This window comes from Anguilla rostrata, chromosome 3, assembly GCF_018555375.3.
Source record: "Anguilla rostrata isolate EN2019 chromosome 3, ASM1855537v3, whole genome shotgun sequence".
In the NCBI taxonomy this organism is placed as follows: domain Eukaryota; kingdom Metazoa; phylum Chordata; class Actinopteri; order Anguilliformes; family Anguillidae; genus Anguilla; species Anguilla rostrata.
In genome coordinates this window covers 3,402,393-3,415,775 of record NC_057935.1, presented here as the reverse complement: position 1 = coordinate 3,415,775, position 13,383 = coordinate 3,402,393, and the positions used below count along the sequence as shown (strand labels likewise).

Genomic DNA, 13,383 nt, shown 5'->3' with positions numbered 1-13,383 from the left:
CCCCCGTGGGGTAATTTGTCCTCTGCATTTAACCCATCTTTGTTACTTGGGAGCAGTGGGCAGCCACAGTGCAGCGCCCGGGGACCAGCTCCAGCTCTGAGGCCAGCGCCTTGGTCAAGGGCAATGGCAGGAGTGCACCAAACCAACACGTATGTCTTCCACTGGGTCTTATTGTGAGATAGCGAGGGCAGGCAACTCTCAAACAGCACGGGTAGGGCCTGAGGCAGCGGGGAAATTTTGGGCAGTGTTCCAAAGCCTGGCTCTCGCTGTCAATCTCCATCCTGTTCCTCATTGGGGGGGGGGGGGGTGCTTTTTTTGGCCTCTTCCCTCTCTTCCGCGGCTTCTGCAAACAGTGTGCCCACCAGAGGCTGGCGCGGGCACGGGCACGGGCGCGGTTTTTAAATCCCTCCTCGGGCGTCTCTGGAACGCGCCGCGCTGCCACACCTTTAAATAAACACCGGGGGGCGCTTACGCCTCTATTAGTGTTTATCCCCCATCTTAAAACATCCTCCACCTGCTAATTGGCTTTTCTGTCCTGAGACAGAGGGACAAGCGGGCACGGGAGGGCTACGGGGCTAGTTCAGGCCGCTAATCGTTTACCATGTAAACCCGAGGCAGAGCCACTTAAAGGGAGAACCGCACCGCCCGTCAGCCTCAGACTTGGCACGATAACCCGGGGGGGGGCTCTCTTTGTACATACCTCGACCCCCTTTTTTATTTTTGCGTCTGTACCCGCCTAATCCGACTGCCCTGCGCCCCCCCCCCCCCAGCATCCCTAGCTCGGGGGCCTGAGGAACTTGAGTCCTGCAGCTCTTCTGAATGGACACTGGAAAAACAGAGTTATCATTGTTAGCGCCCATTATGTAGCCAGTCAGTGGATAAACACAAGGCCCTGCTCCCCACGGCCACTAATCTGTCGCTTCAAAGACTCCACAATGAAATTCAGATTTCCTACTGCTACACGGCGAAGCAGCTCGGTGGGGCTTCAGAGCTTTGTTTGAAAGCAAGTTTTATCCCCACCTCCCCTCCCCTCCCCTCCCGTCCCGTCCCCTCCGCCCTCTCTCTCTCTCTCTCTCGCCCCCTCTCTCTCTCTCCCTCTCCCTCTCACTCGCTCTATTTTAATTTTCAAAGAGCTTAACGAGCATGGCATTACATTCTACTGAAGCTAAGAAGATAGAAATTATTATTATTTTTCTTTTTTTTTTACAGATAATCTGACTGCTTTCAAACTAAAAGCCATATTTTTTCAGATCACGATGACTCACTGTGAATTTAACAACATTTCACAAGGCACGTTTTAAAAAAAATTAATGTAAAATATATGATTTAGTTAACAGCAAATTAATGCAATTCAATATTCCCCAAGATGAGAGTCTCCCGTGCTGTCGGCGGTTTACTTATCTAAACAGGTGCTCTACCGCCCCCTTGCGGTAGTGGAATGTTCCTCGGGATGTCCAAGGGTAGAACTTGCAGATTTCCAATCCTGGGTTTGAGGCATACTGCGCACTGTGTGATTCGTTAGAATTGGCTAATGTTACGTGATTAATTTGTTTAATTGAAGAGATATCTAAATGCTGATACGTTGACTCCTGATGCAAATAGTTTGTGAAATAAACTTATAATTGGGTGGTGAGTGATACAAAAGTTTTCTAGTTTTCTAAATAATGCGCTGTCATAAATTCGCCGACTTCTTACAACTGCAAGTGCGTTCATTTGTCCTAAGGAACCAACATCCTGACCGGACCAGACGAAGATGGGTCCCCATTTTAAAATTGTGAATTAGTTCATTTTTACATAATTGATGCAGGAAGATAAAGTTTACGGATTGCAACTATAAACCCCGCCCACTTTCTGCTTTATCCAATCAAAAGACTGAGAAGCCGCGTGCCCCCTAACGCACGAGACGCAGGTAGAGTGTTGTATTCCGCGGTGAATGCTGGGAGGCTGAAGATGGCGACTTCGTTAGGAGCGAATACGTACAATAGACAAAATTGGGAAGACGCGGTACGTTTAAAATGAAAATGGTTTAAGTTACTGGGCTAACATGTTTGTAAACGCTTTCGGCTACAGTAAAGTGTCGCTTGTATGTCAGAAATGGGGATGTTTTTGAAGACCACTGTTGAAACCGTGCCACAAGGCTGTTTGCTTACTAACTGCCTGCTAATGTTATAGATTGCTTACTAAGGCTTTTTCAGTGTTTATCGGGCTGAGTCGTTTATTTAAAAAACGACACGTTGGATGGCATTAGTTGGTACAAGCCATTGAAGTAACATTGAATTGTTTTCGCTGGAGTGTAGCTTGCTGACATTAACACTATATAGTTATCTCACAGTAGACAATCGAGTAAATGTTACGTCAGCAGTCGAAATGCCTGAACATCGGCAAGTAAAGAAAAGATACTACCTAACGATGAGGTTCCTTATCAGCTAATCTGGCTTGCAAGTTTGCATGAAAGCAGTATTAATATCTAGACCAAAATATAGCAATAACGTTGGCTGATGAGCAACTGACAGTGCTTTATTTCTCTACCTATCGCTAGATATGTGGTCGTACCAGGAATATAGGCTACACTCCAAAGATTGTCACTGTGCATTTATGCATTAAGAGGAAATGTTAAGGTGATAATGCGTTTGCAGTGAGTTCAGTGTGTTTCTCCAGATTGGTGCAATACAGCCAAAGACCGGCTTTTTGGCGATTGTGTTTCCATACCGCACTGTTGACGCACATTTGTTGCTCGCTGAAGGTTGATGGCTTTACCTTGGAGTGTAGAGCTTGTTATTTTTGTTACGCGTAGCTAGCAGAATTCATCCTCTAACTACATTTAACAATAGGCGTGTCGCGTTAAAATAAACGCGACAGTCCAACGGGGAAACAACATGCTTTGTTTTACGCGAATAAACAGTTGTTCTCCCGGTGCTGCACCTCGTTTGGTCTTGCATTCTGTTGCATTGCCGCTCTCCTGTCCGTCTGGGGTGACGTGAGCTGGTTCAGCTGCTCCTTGGGCCTTTTCATTTGACAGCTCCATTTTGTGTTTTGCGCTGAGGTGCTCGAACCTGATAGCTTCAGAGTGTGGCAGGTGTCCCTATGATGAGTCAGATTGTTCCCCCCAGAACCGCGTGTGCCAATAAAACCTGATACTTGGAGCTGTATGAACAACTCACGCTCAAGACCTTTTTAATAATGGTGGAATCATTTCTGTTTTTTTTTTGTTTTTGTTGCTAATCAGTTTTCCGTGTTTGCAACATTTAAAAATAGATGCAGCGTTAGAACACGAACCACTCGTGTGTCTCAGTTAACCAGCCTGTGCCAGTTTCCCCCCAGTGCCAGCAGAAAGGCTTTCTAGAGCAGGAGGCGGTAGAATTGTGTTTCCTGCTGACCAAGGGGGTTCTCTCCTCATTGGGGTGGGGGGGTTCCCTGTCTGTTCCACTCCCCTGAGGAGAAGCAGGCTGACCTACATACTTCTGCCCGTAATAGCCCCACCACGGGGTAGGATCACCAGGTGACGCGAAACAGCCGGAGAAGAGGCCTAATCGCTGGGCATCGATGTTCAGGGCATCGCTGGGCATCGCTGTTCAGGGCATCGCTGGGCATCGATGTTCAGGGCATCGCTGGGCATCGATGTTCAGGGCATCACTGGGCATGCGATGTTCAGGCATCGAGTTCAGAGGATAGGCTGTGCATCGATGAGGGCTCATGGCGATGCAGCATCATGGTTGTCATGACACACGCAGCAGCAAAACAGAAGCTATTGGTGCCTAAAACACGTGCCGTTCATTCTTAAACCAAGCAGGGAAAACGCCGCAGGGGCAGAAGCACACGGCGTAGGAAAGACACAGGGCCATTGGCTGTCTGTTCGGCACATGCACCCTGACACTCAGGGAGATGTGCCGAGATGGTGCTCTGTAATGCATGCGTGTGTGTGTCTGCAAGTGTGAAATCAGCCAGCGTGAGCTTGCAGTTTTCCCTGGGCGCAGCTGCAGTCTTGGGGTGCGGTCCCATGCGTGCTGGCCCGCTGGCGGAGGACGCGATGGGTATCGAATAACCTGGACGGGGGGTGAATTCAAACCACGCGTTCCCGACACCTTGAGCAGGTGGGGAAACGGCGAGCAGGGGGGGCTCTGAAGACCAAAAGTCACGATTCGGGGATTTGAGCACACGCTCCTGCGCTCGTGTCACTGTTTTAAATGTGGTGATATGATTTAAGCGTCCTCATAGGGTCCTGTCCACAGAGAAATACCAGCGCAGAAATGGCATGTTCTGAAAAGGCATTTGAATGGCATAGACACTTGCACATTGTTGTCACTGAAGTCCTGAATCTTTGTTCTTCTTGCAGGACTTTCCCATCTTGTGTCAAACATGTCTGGGGGAGAACCCTTACATTCGGATGGTATGTACTGTCCATGGATGCTGTCTCAAACTTACCCGCATTAGTTTGACTTTTCTGGAATCTTGCCTTAATTGTGCACAATATATTTGAGTTATAATTTGCTGTGCTTGCAAATTTCAGCTGGTGTGTTTAGTGAGACTGAAGGCGGGTTGTGAAATTGTTCTCTCATTCTGTGTTTTTTTTTTTCTGTAACCTCCTGTCCTCTGTTAACTGCCTGATATGAAGCCAAGTTTGTTTATGTTTTTCAGACAAAAGAGAAATATGGAAAGGAATGTAAGGTAGGAACGCACTGTTCCTGATTTTGACACTGTACACATCTCTCTGACGTTAACCTTCGGAGTGGCCTTAACGTGACTCTTATTGGTTATTGGTCAGCGCTCACATGCTCACTTTGCAGGGAACTAATTAGAATTTACCCTGTCTGTCTCGATAAAACAGGCTACCATTTCTCACTTTTTATTTAATCATTGGCTCTTTAGCCATATAGGGCTCTACGCTAACATTTTTTTCAAAGGAGCGCACGTGCTTCGGCTGAAAGTTGAAAAATTTAGAGCGCACTAATGCATCCCAATTTGTACACGTGCGCCTGAATTATTTTTCCAGTTGGCACGCATCAATTTTCATGAGTAAATGCTCTTAAAACAGGAGCACTGTAGAGCCCTGGTGCAGTCAGTCAAGATATTTGCAGTCATTTTGCATCCCCCCCCTCCCACCCCCCCCTCGGGGACTAACAGGAAATGAAGGTGTGTTGAGTTCATCCGTGTTTGTTCCTTCCAGATGGCTCCTAAGGAGATGCACGCAAGCGTTCTCTGCAGGTTCAGATAACAAGCGGGGAAAGAACCCAAATCTTTCAGAATAATTCATAAACTGCCCTCTTCCTTTTTTTTTTTTTAAGGCTCATAAAATATGCATTTACTGTATGGAAACAGATGAAACACAGCCCCGTGAAACAGACCAGCGGCACTTTCAATTTTATCTTAAAGGACCCGTCTGAAGTATTTCACGGTCTAGTAATCTAGTAACATTTGCCCTTTTTGTTAATAATCCACTTCAGATAACCTAATGTAACAGTGTTTGATATCAACCTTAAAAAACCGTTTGCTCGAGAAGATAAGGAACATGGAGGAGAGCCTTTGTGTTAAAGAGTTTCACGAAGAAAAGCTGTCCTGAGGCAGAGTCCGACAGTCTCAGAAGAAAGTCTTATTTCTCTGTAGGTGTGTTTTATTCACATGAAAGCACTGGTGTTATAAAAGCACCCGGGGATGGTTTCTGAGGACATGCAGCCCAGGGACAGTGTTTTGGTTTAGAGGAACCTGTGTGAGGTGTGTCCCCTTAAATGCCTTCCCCAGGGTTTGCCTTTTCTGTCTGTCCTCGTAAGGGCCTGGTAATAGGTTTGTGTGAGGTGTGTCCCCTTAAATGCCTTCCCCAGGGTTTGCCTTTCCTGTCTGTCCTCGTAAGGGCCTGATAATAGGTTTGTGTGAGGTGTGTCCCCTTAAATGCCTTCCCCAGGGTTTGCCTTTTCTGTCTGTCCTTGTAAGGGCCTGATAATAGGTTTGTGTGAGGTGTGTCCCTTAATTCCTTCCCCAGGTTTGCCTTCTGTCTGTCCTCGAAGGGCCTGATAATAGGTTTGTGTGAGGTGTGTCCCTTAAAGCCTTCCCCGGGTTTGCCTTTCCGTCTGTCCTCGTAGGGCAGGTAATGGTTTGTGTGAGGTGTGTCCCCTTAAATGCCTTCCCCAGGGTTTGCCTTTCCTGTCTGTCCTCGTAAGGGCCTGATAATAGGTTTGTGTGAGGTATGTCCCCTTAAATGCCTTCCCCAGGGGTTTGCCTTTCCTGTCTGTCCTCGTAAGGGCCTGGTAATAGGTCTGTGTGAAGTGTGAAGCTAGATCTCCAGGAACGAGGTTGGGAACCACCAACACCAATGTCCTAACTGAACCTGCATTGAACCTACAACCTTGGAGTTGCTGTTCATCCAAGTTCCCTGAAACAGGGGGAAAGATATAAAGAACGGCAGTTAAATCAGGATTTCTCGTTCTGTTTGGTGAACCTCCCTCTGTGCTTGAACACCCTGACTGCCTTCCCGGCAGATCTGTGCCCGCCCCTTCACGGTGTTCCGCTGGTGCCCGGGGGTGCGGATGCGCTTCAAGAAGACGGAGGTGTGCCAGACCTGCAGCAAGATGAAGAACGTGTGCCAGACCTGCCTGCTGGACCTGGAGTACGGTAGGGGTTCCGGAACATTCCGCCGGACCAGCGCCGCGGGCGATTGGCCGCCCGTGACCGAGCGCCAGGAGATCCGGAACATTCCGCCAGCAAGAGAGGCTAGCTGCCGTAACCGAGCGCTGAATGTCGAGAGGCTGGTTTCATTTCGTCCCATGCAGCGTTACTGACGATGTGGCCTGCCGTCAGTAAGCAGGGATGTTTTTTTTTCCACTCGTTCCGGCCAGTAGTTCACAGGCCGTTTATGTGAACGTATCGATGGCCGCGCTGCCGCAGAAGCCAGAGCGCTGATGTTTTCATATTTCGACGCGTTCAGCGCCGGTCAAGCGTTATCGGAGCGCTCGACCCGCTGCTGTAACCAGGCAAAGTTGAATCGAGAGGTCATTAGTGGTGTTGGCTTCAAACGCCACGCCCCGCCGTCGATTTTTTTGTGAGCGCTCTGACCCCACTGCTGAAGTAATGAATGAAAGATTGAAAATAACAGCGAGTGCAGATTTCGTGTTAGAAGTGTTACAGTCTGAAGTATTAGTATCTGTTCTTATACCTTTCAGCAGCTAATATGGTTACTGTTGCACTGTTCATTTTATTATTGATAATAAAAAATAGTTCATTTCTGAATTCCCAATGTGTGCCACCCCCTTTCCTGCATCCACGGTGATGTTTAAATCGGTTCTCCTTTGATCAACAGGCTTGCCGATCCAGGTCCGTGACACGGGCCTGTCAATCAAAGACGATATGCCGAAGTCTGACGTAAATAAGGAATACTACACCCAGAACATGGAGAGAGAGGTAAGGGTTGCTTGGATTGGACGAGCCTTCTACCCACACGACGGACCTAATGCTGGCTGTCTTCCGTATCTGTGGTTACAGAATATATATATTTATAGAGTCTGTCTAAACAGCCAGATTTTCACTGAAGTGGCGGCACTCGGGATTTGAACCTGCAACACCATTATTGCTGTGCCACTTTGCCAGCTGGGTGTTTTGTATGGTACTTCGGCAGCCCCTGGGGTAATGATAGAGGTATGCTGCCTTGTTGGCACTTTTCCCAGCCTCCTGTAGTCAGGAACTACATTTCCGTGTCAGCGAGTACTTAAGTGTTATTTATTTTTACACCAAGTTGTCACAAATGTCACCTAAGCATTTTTCCCAAACCTAACCCCCCCCCCCTTGAAATGAAACCACCTTGGCGAGTTTACACGGTAACGGTCACTAGGGCGACAGCTGTGCGGCCCCCCGAGGCAGGATTGAAATACCCTGAGGGGTCCAGACGGGTCCCTCATCCAGAGAACATTTTGTCAGACTCAAGGGTGCTCCTCGCTGCCCCCTCTGGTGAGAGACAGTAATTGCAGTACGGATGAACGTGGCTCCCGCTGAGCGCTCTGGGTGTTTTGGGACAGCTCCAGAATTCGGACGGGTCGCGGGGTCCCGTGGGGCTCCTGGGCAAGGCGCCCAGCTCCAGCGACATGCTCCTGAAACTGGCGCGGACCACGCCCTACTACAAGAGGAACCGCCCCCACATCTGCTCCTTCTGGGTGAAGGGAGAGTGCAAGAGAGGGGAGGAGTGTCCTTACAGGTGAGCCAGCCCCCCCACTGAAAACCCCGCCCCTTTCTGTACAGAAGGCCATTTTATCTCTCTCTAGGGACCCTGGGGCACACGGGTTTGAATCCTGGTACATGCTTTCTGACTGCTCTGTTATTGAAACAGGGTGGAGAAGATCTCTTATAGTCCTCTTCCAGGTTTTCCCTTTGAGCAGGTTAGCTGGCAGCTAGTGCGTCCCTAGGCCTGTACACTTCTTTGCAGTACTCAACCTTGCCTGCTGTTTTCAGAAATCTCCTGCATTACCTCTGCTTGTGGGAGATCTCCCTTACATTTGACTGCCAAACTTAGAAAGCATTTCCCTTTTCCTGACTGTACTGCTCTGCGAATTTTGACTAATCGGTTGATTTTAGAAGCACGGGTAAATTTCACTCTGGGTAAATTTTACAGTTGGTATTTCTGCAAGCAAATGGCACGTACCAGCTGTTTGTAGTTACTACGGCTGCACAGAGCTGATTCCCTTCGTGATCTGGCAACCCCGTCTGTGAACCGCTCAGGCACGAGAAGCCGACGGACCCCGACGACCCGCTGGCCGACCAGAACATCAAGGACCGGTACTACGGCATCAACGACCCGGTGGCCGACAAGCTGCTGAAGCGGGCCTCCACCATGCCCCGCCTGGACCCCCCCGAGGACCGGTCCATCACCACGCTGTACGTGGGCGGGCTGGGGGACAGCATCACCGACACCGACCTCAGGTGAGAGCCCCGCCCACTGCCAGCGGAGCTATGAACGTGATTGGCTGGTTTGTTTTTTTCTTTGGCGGGGTGGTGGCAGTTGACGGAAAATGATGTCCTGTGTTCTTCTCCTTCTGTGAATGCAAGTTGTAAAATTTTACTATAGTTAAAAAAAGTTGTGATTATACCCTGAAGATCGTACGTCTGGTAAATGCATACAGGTGAACATTACCTGTGTACAGGTGAACATTGCCTGCATACAGATGAACATTACCTGCATGTAGATTAATATTATCTGCATACAGATGAACATTACCTGCATGTAGATTAATATTATCTGCATACAGATGAACATTACCTGCATGTAGATTAATATGCATACGAGAATATACCGCATGTTAATATATCTGCATACAGAACTCCTCTGATTATAATCGCATACAGATGACATACCTGCAGAGATCATTTATCTGCATTCAGATGACATTACCTGCATGTAGATTTTTATCGCACAGATGAACATTACCTGCGTTCAGGTGAACATTACCTGCATACAGGTGAACAGGGCCGCTCGATGAACTCCTGCGTCAGGTGAAATACCTTGTCAGTGAACATACCTGCATACAGGTGAACATTGCCTGCACACTGATGCATGTTGCCTGTTCAGTGAGTGCCGGTGCTGGAATAAGCCATGTCTGTCCCCCCCTCACCTGCATCCCGCGAACCACTCTACAGTTGGAGATCCACTCCACTGGTGCACGCACTGCGCCTCAGTTCGCCTGCGCCAGGCGCAGCTCGCCCCGGAACCTTCACACTCATCATCAACCTGCGCAGCTCACCGTCAGTGGGCATGAGGCGAGCCTGGACACACCTGCGCACACCTGGGCACACCTGGCGCACACCTGGCACACACCTGGCACACACCTGCCGCACACCTGGCACACACCCGGCACACACCTGGGCACACCTGGCGCACACCTGGGCACACCTGCCGCACACCTGGCACACGCCCGGCACACACCTGGGCACACCTGCCACACACCTGGCGCTCACCTGCCGCACACGCCCGGCACACACCTGGCGTGCTCACCTGAACGTGTTCTGGGAGTGCTGTGGCGGCCTGGTTGTTTGCGTCACCGTAGATAAGGCAAATAATACTCTTGACATTAGCTTTCCGCACTCTGTAGCTTCGGCTACCGCTATCCAAATTCCATTGCCGGGATGGAAATTCCGGGTGCAGAATGTTTTGCATCTGCTTTGTCTTTGTTAGTTAATTTGGGTTCCTCCGCACTGGGGCAGGAGGAAAGGAGAGCAGTATGTATTAGAGCTTTTGTTTTTGAAAATGTGATGAAACTGCAGCGTGTGCAACTGACTTGTCTGTTTGTCCATCCGTCCATCTGTCTCAGGTCCCAGGCAGCCCGGGGGAAGGAGCGGGACAGGGACGGAGTGAGTGAGACGGGGATGAAACTGGAGCCAGTACCGGGCCTTCCAGCAGGTGATTGTAAATGCAGGCCTGGGGTCTGTGTGGGGCGCTGTTTAAAAGTGTTTAAAAGTGTTTATCGTGTTAGCATCTTCATTACCTCACAGACTCTTTAAAATTATCCTTTTGGGAAATCCAAACATGAAATCATTAAGTTGTGTGTGTGTGTGTAGGTGTAATGTGTGTTTGTGTGTGTGACAGTCAGTCTGTCTGTCGGAATGTACGTACATTCATGGGCGTGTGTGTGTGTGTGTGTGTGTCTGTCTGTAGGTCAGTCTGTACGTGTGTGTGTGTCTGTAGGTCAGTCTGTACGTGTGTGTGTGTGTGTGTGTGTGTCTGTCTGTAGGTCAGTCTGTACGTGTGTGTGTGTGTGTGTAGTCTGTACACACATGGGCATATGCCTGTGTGCCTGTATTGGTCAGTCTTTGAGCTGCTCTGGGCTCTTTAGTGACAGGTCTGTCCCGTCTCCTGCTCCTGTAGCTCTCCCCCCGCCCCCCTCATCGGAGGAGGAAGCCCCCGCCAACTACTTCAACCTGGGGCCCAGCACCTCCCCGGCGGTCATGAACATGGCGCTCCCTCCCCCACCGGGGATCGGCAACCCTCCCCCCCCAGGTACGCTCTGCCCAAAACTGCCCCAGCGACGGGGTAATACCCCTCAGATACCCTGCACCCATCACCATGCCAGCCTGTGCAAAAGATGGGGTAATACCCCTCAGATACTCTCCATTCAACACCATGAAAACCTGCACAAAATATGGATAATACCCCTCCAGTACCCTACATCCAACACCATGCCAAAAGTTTAGTTTGAATAAGGCTGGCTTGTCAGTGGAATTTCACGTTTGGCTTCATGTTCACCGACAAACATTCAAATGGTGACCTGTCTGCTGTCTCCAATTCGGTGGCGATCAAGGTTTTTATTTGTTTTGTTTTTGTTTTTTTCGGGCAGGTTTTGGGCCGCCAATGTTCCATTCCATGGGTTCGATGGGTCCTCCCCCTCCCCCTCCCCTGTCCATGAGACCTCCCGGCCACATCCACTACCCTTCCCAGGATCCTCAGCGCATGGGCGCCCACGCCAGCCGCCATGGTGGCTCCTAGTCTCACAGTTTCCTCGACGCAGCCGACAACTTAATGGTCTCTGGAGGCGGCTGGGCTTTCAGGTTCAGTGCAAATTCACGGCTTTGTAACCCTTTACCTGAAGTATGGGGACAGGAACGGTTCAAATGGGAACTTTCCCGTAAGCCGTTAATCCTCAAACTGAAACAAGCTGTCCCTCAAAGCTAATTTAAAGAAGAAAAGAAAAAAGAATTAAAGAATAAAAAAGGCTGAAAAGGCTTTTCTGCTTGAACCAGGAAGAGCCCCCTCTGTGGCGGTGGTATGAACATTTCGGCGGGTGTCACCCCCGTCCCTCCAGTGCATAACCCAAGAACGGAGACTGGGGACAGTGTAGGAAATTTTAAAAAGCCGTTCTCTATAGAAGGGTCAGGTATTTGTTTTTAATAACCGTTCCTGGCGAGAAGCCTGTCGCTGCTAGCGCTGCAGCGTGCGATCTTGCGTAGGTTACTGCTGCCTTCCGGAAACCTCTGGCTCTGTTCAAGCTAACCACTACGCTGCTCTGCCGTTAACATCGAATAAAAATGAATATCTTCTACTTAGAATCCGCTGAACCCACTTTCGGAAAGGCTGTGACTGACTGGAGTTGAGGAGCTCCTTCATGGTTACATTATCTTGGTTTTTTTTTAACCACCGGGTGAGGAGCTTGCAGAACCCCTTGCGGCCTCTGGGTGGCGCCTGTTTTTTTGCACTCTGCTCATTCCGCGCATGGAATTGTGAGCTCTCCTGCTGCTGAAGTTAAAGAGGTGATGTGGTGATAGAAGACTTGCTCAAAGTTCTGAGCGAAGGCCATTGTAGTTTGGATGTGCCTGGACCTTTTAGAGGTCCTTAACTCTTTGAAGAGTCTTGTTTTTTTTTTTTTGGAATGTTTTTTCTTTCAAAATTCTGTGTCAGTGTGTTCTAGAACTCCATTGCTCTCATTTATCAGTAGTGACTGTTACATCAGCGTTGGGACTGTTCCGTTGAGAACATTTTCCTCACATATTTATGTTCTTACACCTTAGACTTCGTCTCACTACCAGGTTTCATGGTCAGGATTGCGGTTAAAACTGCTGCAAAGGAAACCATTTTTAAACCGTTACTTTCCTTTACCATCCATTGTCATTGTTGAGATTTTTATTTTTCATTTTTGATAAGCTCTCATATTGGCAATAAAATGCATTTCTTTTTTGTAAAATATGTGTCACATGTATGTCCACTTTGAACATTAAAAATAATCCACCTTTTCAGTCATTTTTTATTTTTGTCATTGAGAATTTATTTTCGCATCAAAATGAGCTGGACGGTTCACTTACACTCACAAGGCTACTCTTATTTTTACATGTTTAATAGCAATAATAATATTATAATTCATGACGAATGCTGCTGAATAAAATACATTTATTTGTAATCTGTAATATAGCAGTGGTATGTTGGTATTGCTGTGGTTGTTGGATATGATGACGGTTACTGATTCAATATGACATGGACTTGTTCAAGGCTGAGAAGAGAACAGTTTGCCGATGCTGTTAACATTCAAAGATAATTTACAAACATTCAGGGTATTAATAAAAGCAATCTTCAGACACTATAAAACATCCCCTCATTCGCTGGAGCTGGTTTAAGGACTGTTGGAGTACAGCTGTCTCTGGTGAATGTATCGTGGGTGTGACTGTGGCTGTAGGTCAGGACTGCCTGACCCTCTTCCTGGAAATCTACCATCCTGTAGGTTTTGCTTCAACCCTAATTTGGCACACCTGACTGTACTAATTAGCAGCTCAATGAGATCTCTAGCTATTAAATGAGGTGTGCGTTGCTATAGTCGGAGTGAAAACCAACAGGACGGCAGATCTCCAGGAACCATGCTGGGCAGATAGTCGCTTGGGGTGATGGTCATCCAGGTTCTGGTGAGAGGTGACGGTGGGTCGTACTTG

General features: G+C 48.6%; 1 protein-coding gene across 1 annotated transcript; it reads left to right on the top strand.

Annotated features, from left to right (window-relative positions):
* Window positions 1–1,682: 1,682 nt before the first annotated feature.
* On the top strand, window positions 1,683–12,703 carry LOC135249697 (pre-mRNA-splicing factor RBM22-like). The gene is made up of 11 exons (XM_064325215.1): window positions 1,683–2,004; window positions 4,334–4,387; window positions 4,636–4,665; window positions 6,471–6,603; window positions 7,289–7,389; window positions 8,001–8,176; window positions 8,698–8,898; window positions 9,666–9,717; window positions 10,048–10,372; window positions 10,838–10,969; window positions 11,307–12,703. Exons 1-11 carry the CDS (start codon window positions 1,951–1,953, stop codon window positions 11,453–11,455), a joined length of 1,407 nt encoding a protein of 468 aa, XP_064181285.1. The 5' UTR covers window positions 1,683–1,950; the 3' UTR covers window positions 11,456–12,703.
* Window positions 12,704–13,383: the final 680 nt, after the last annotated feature.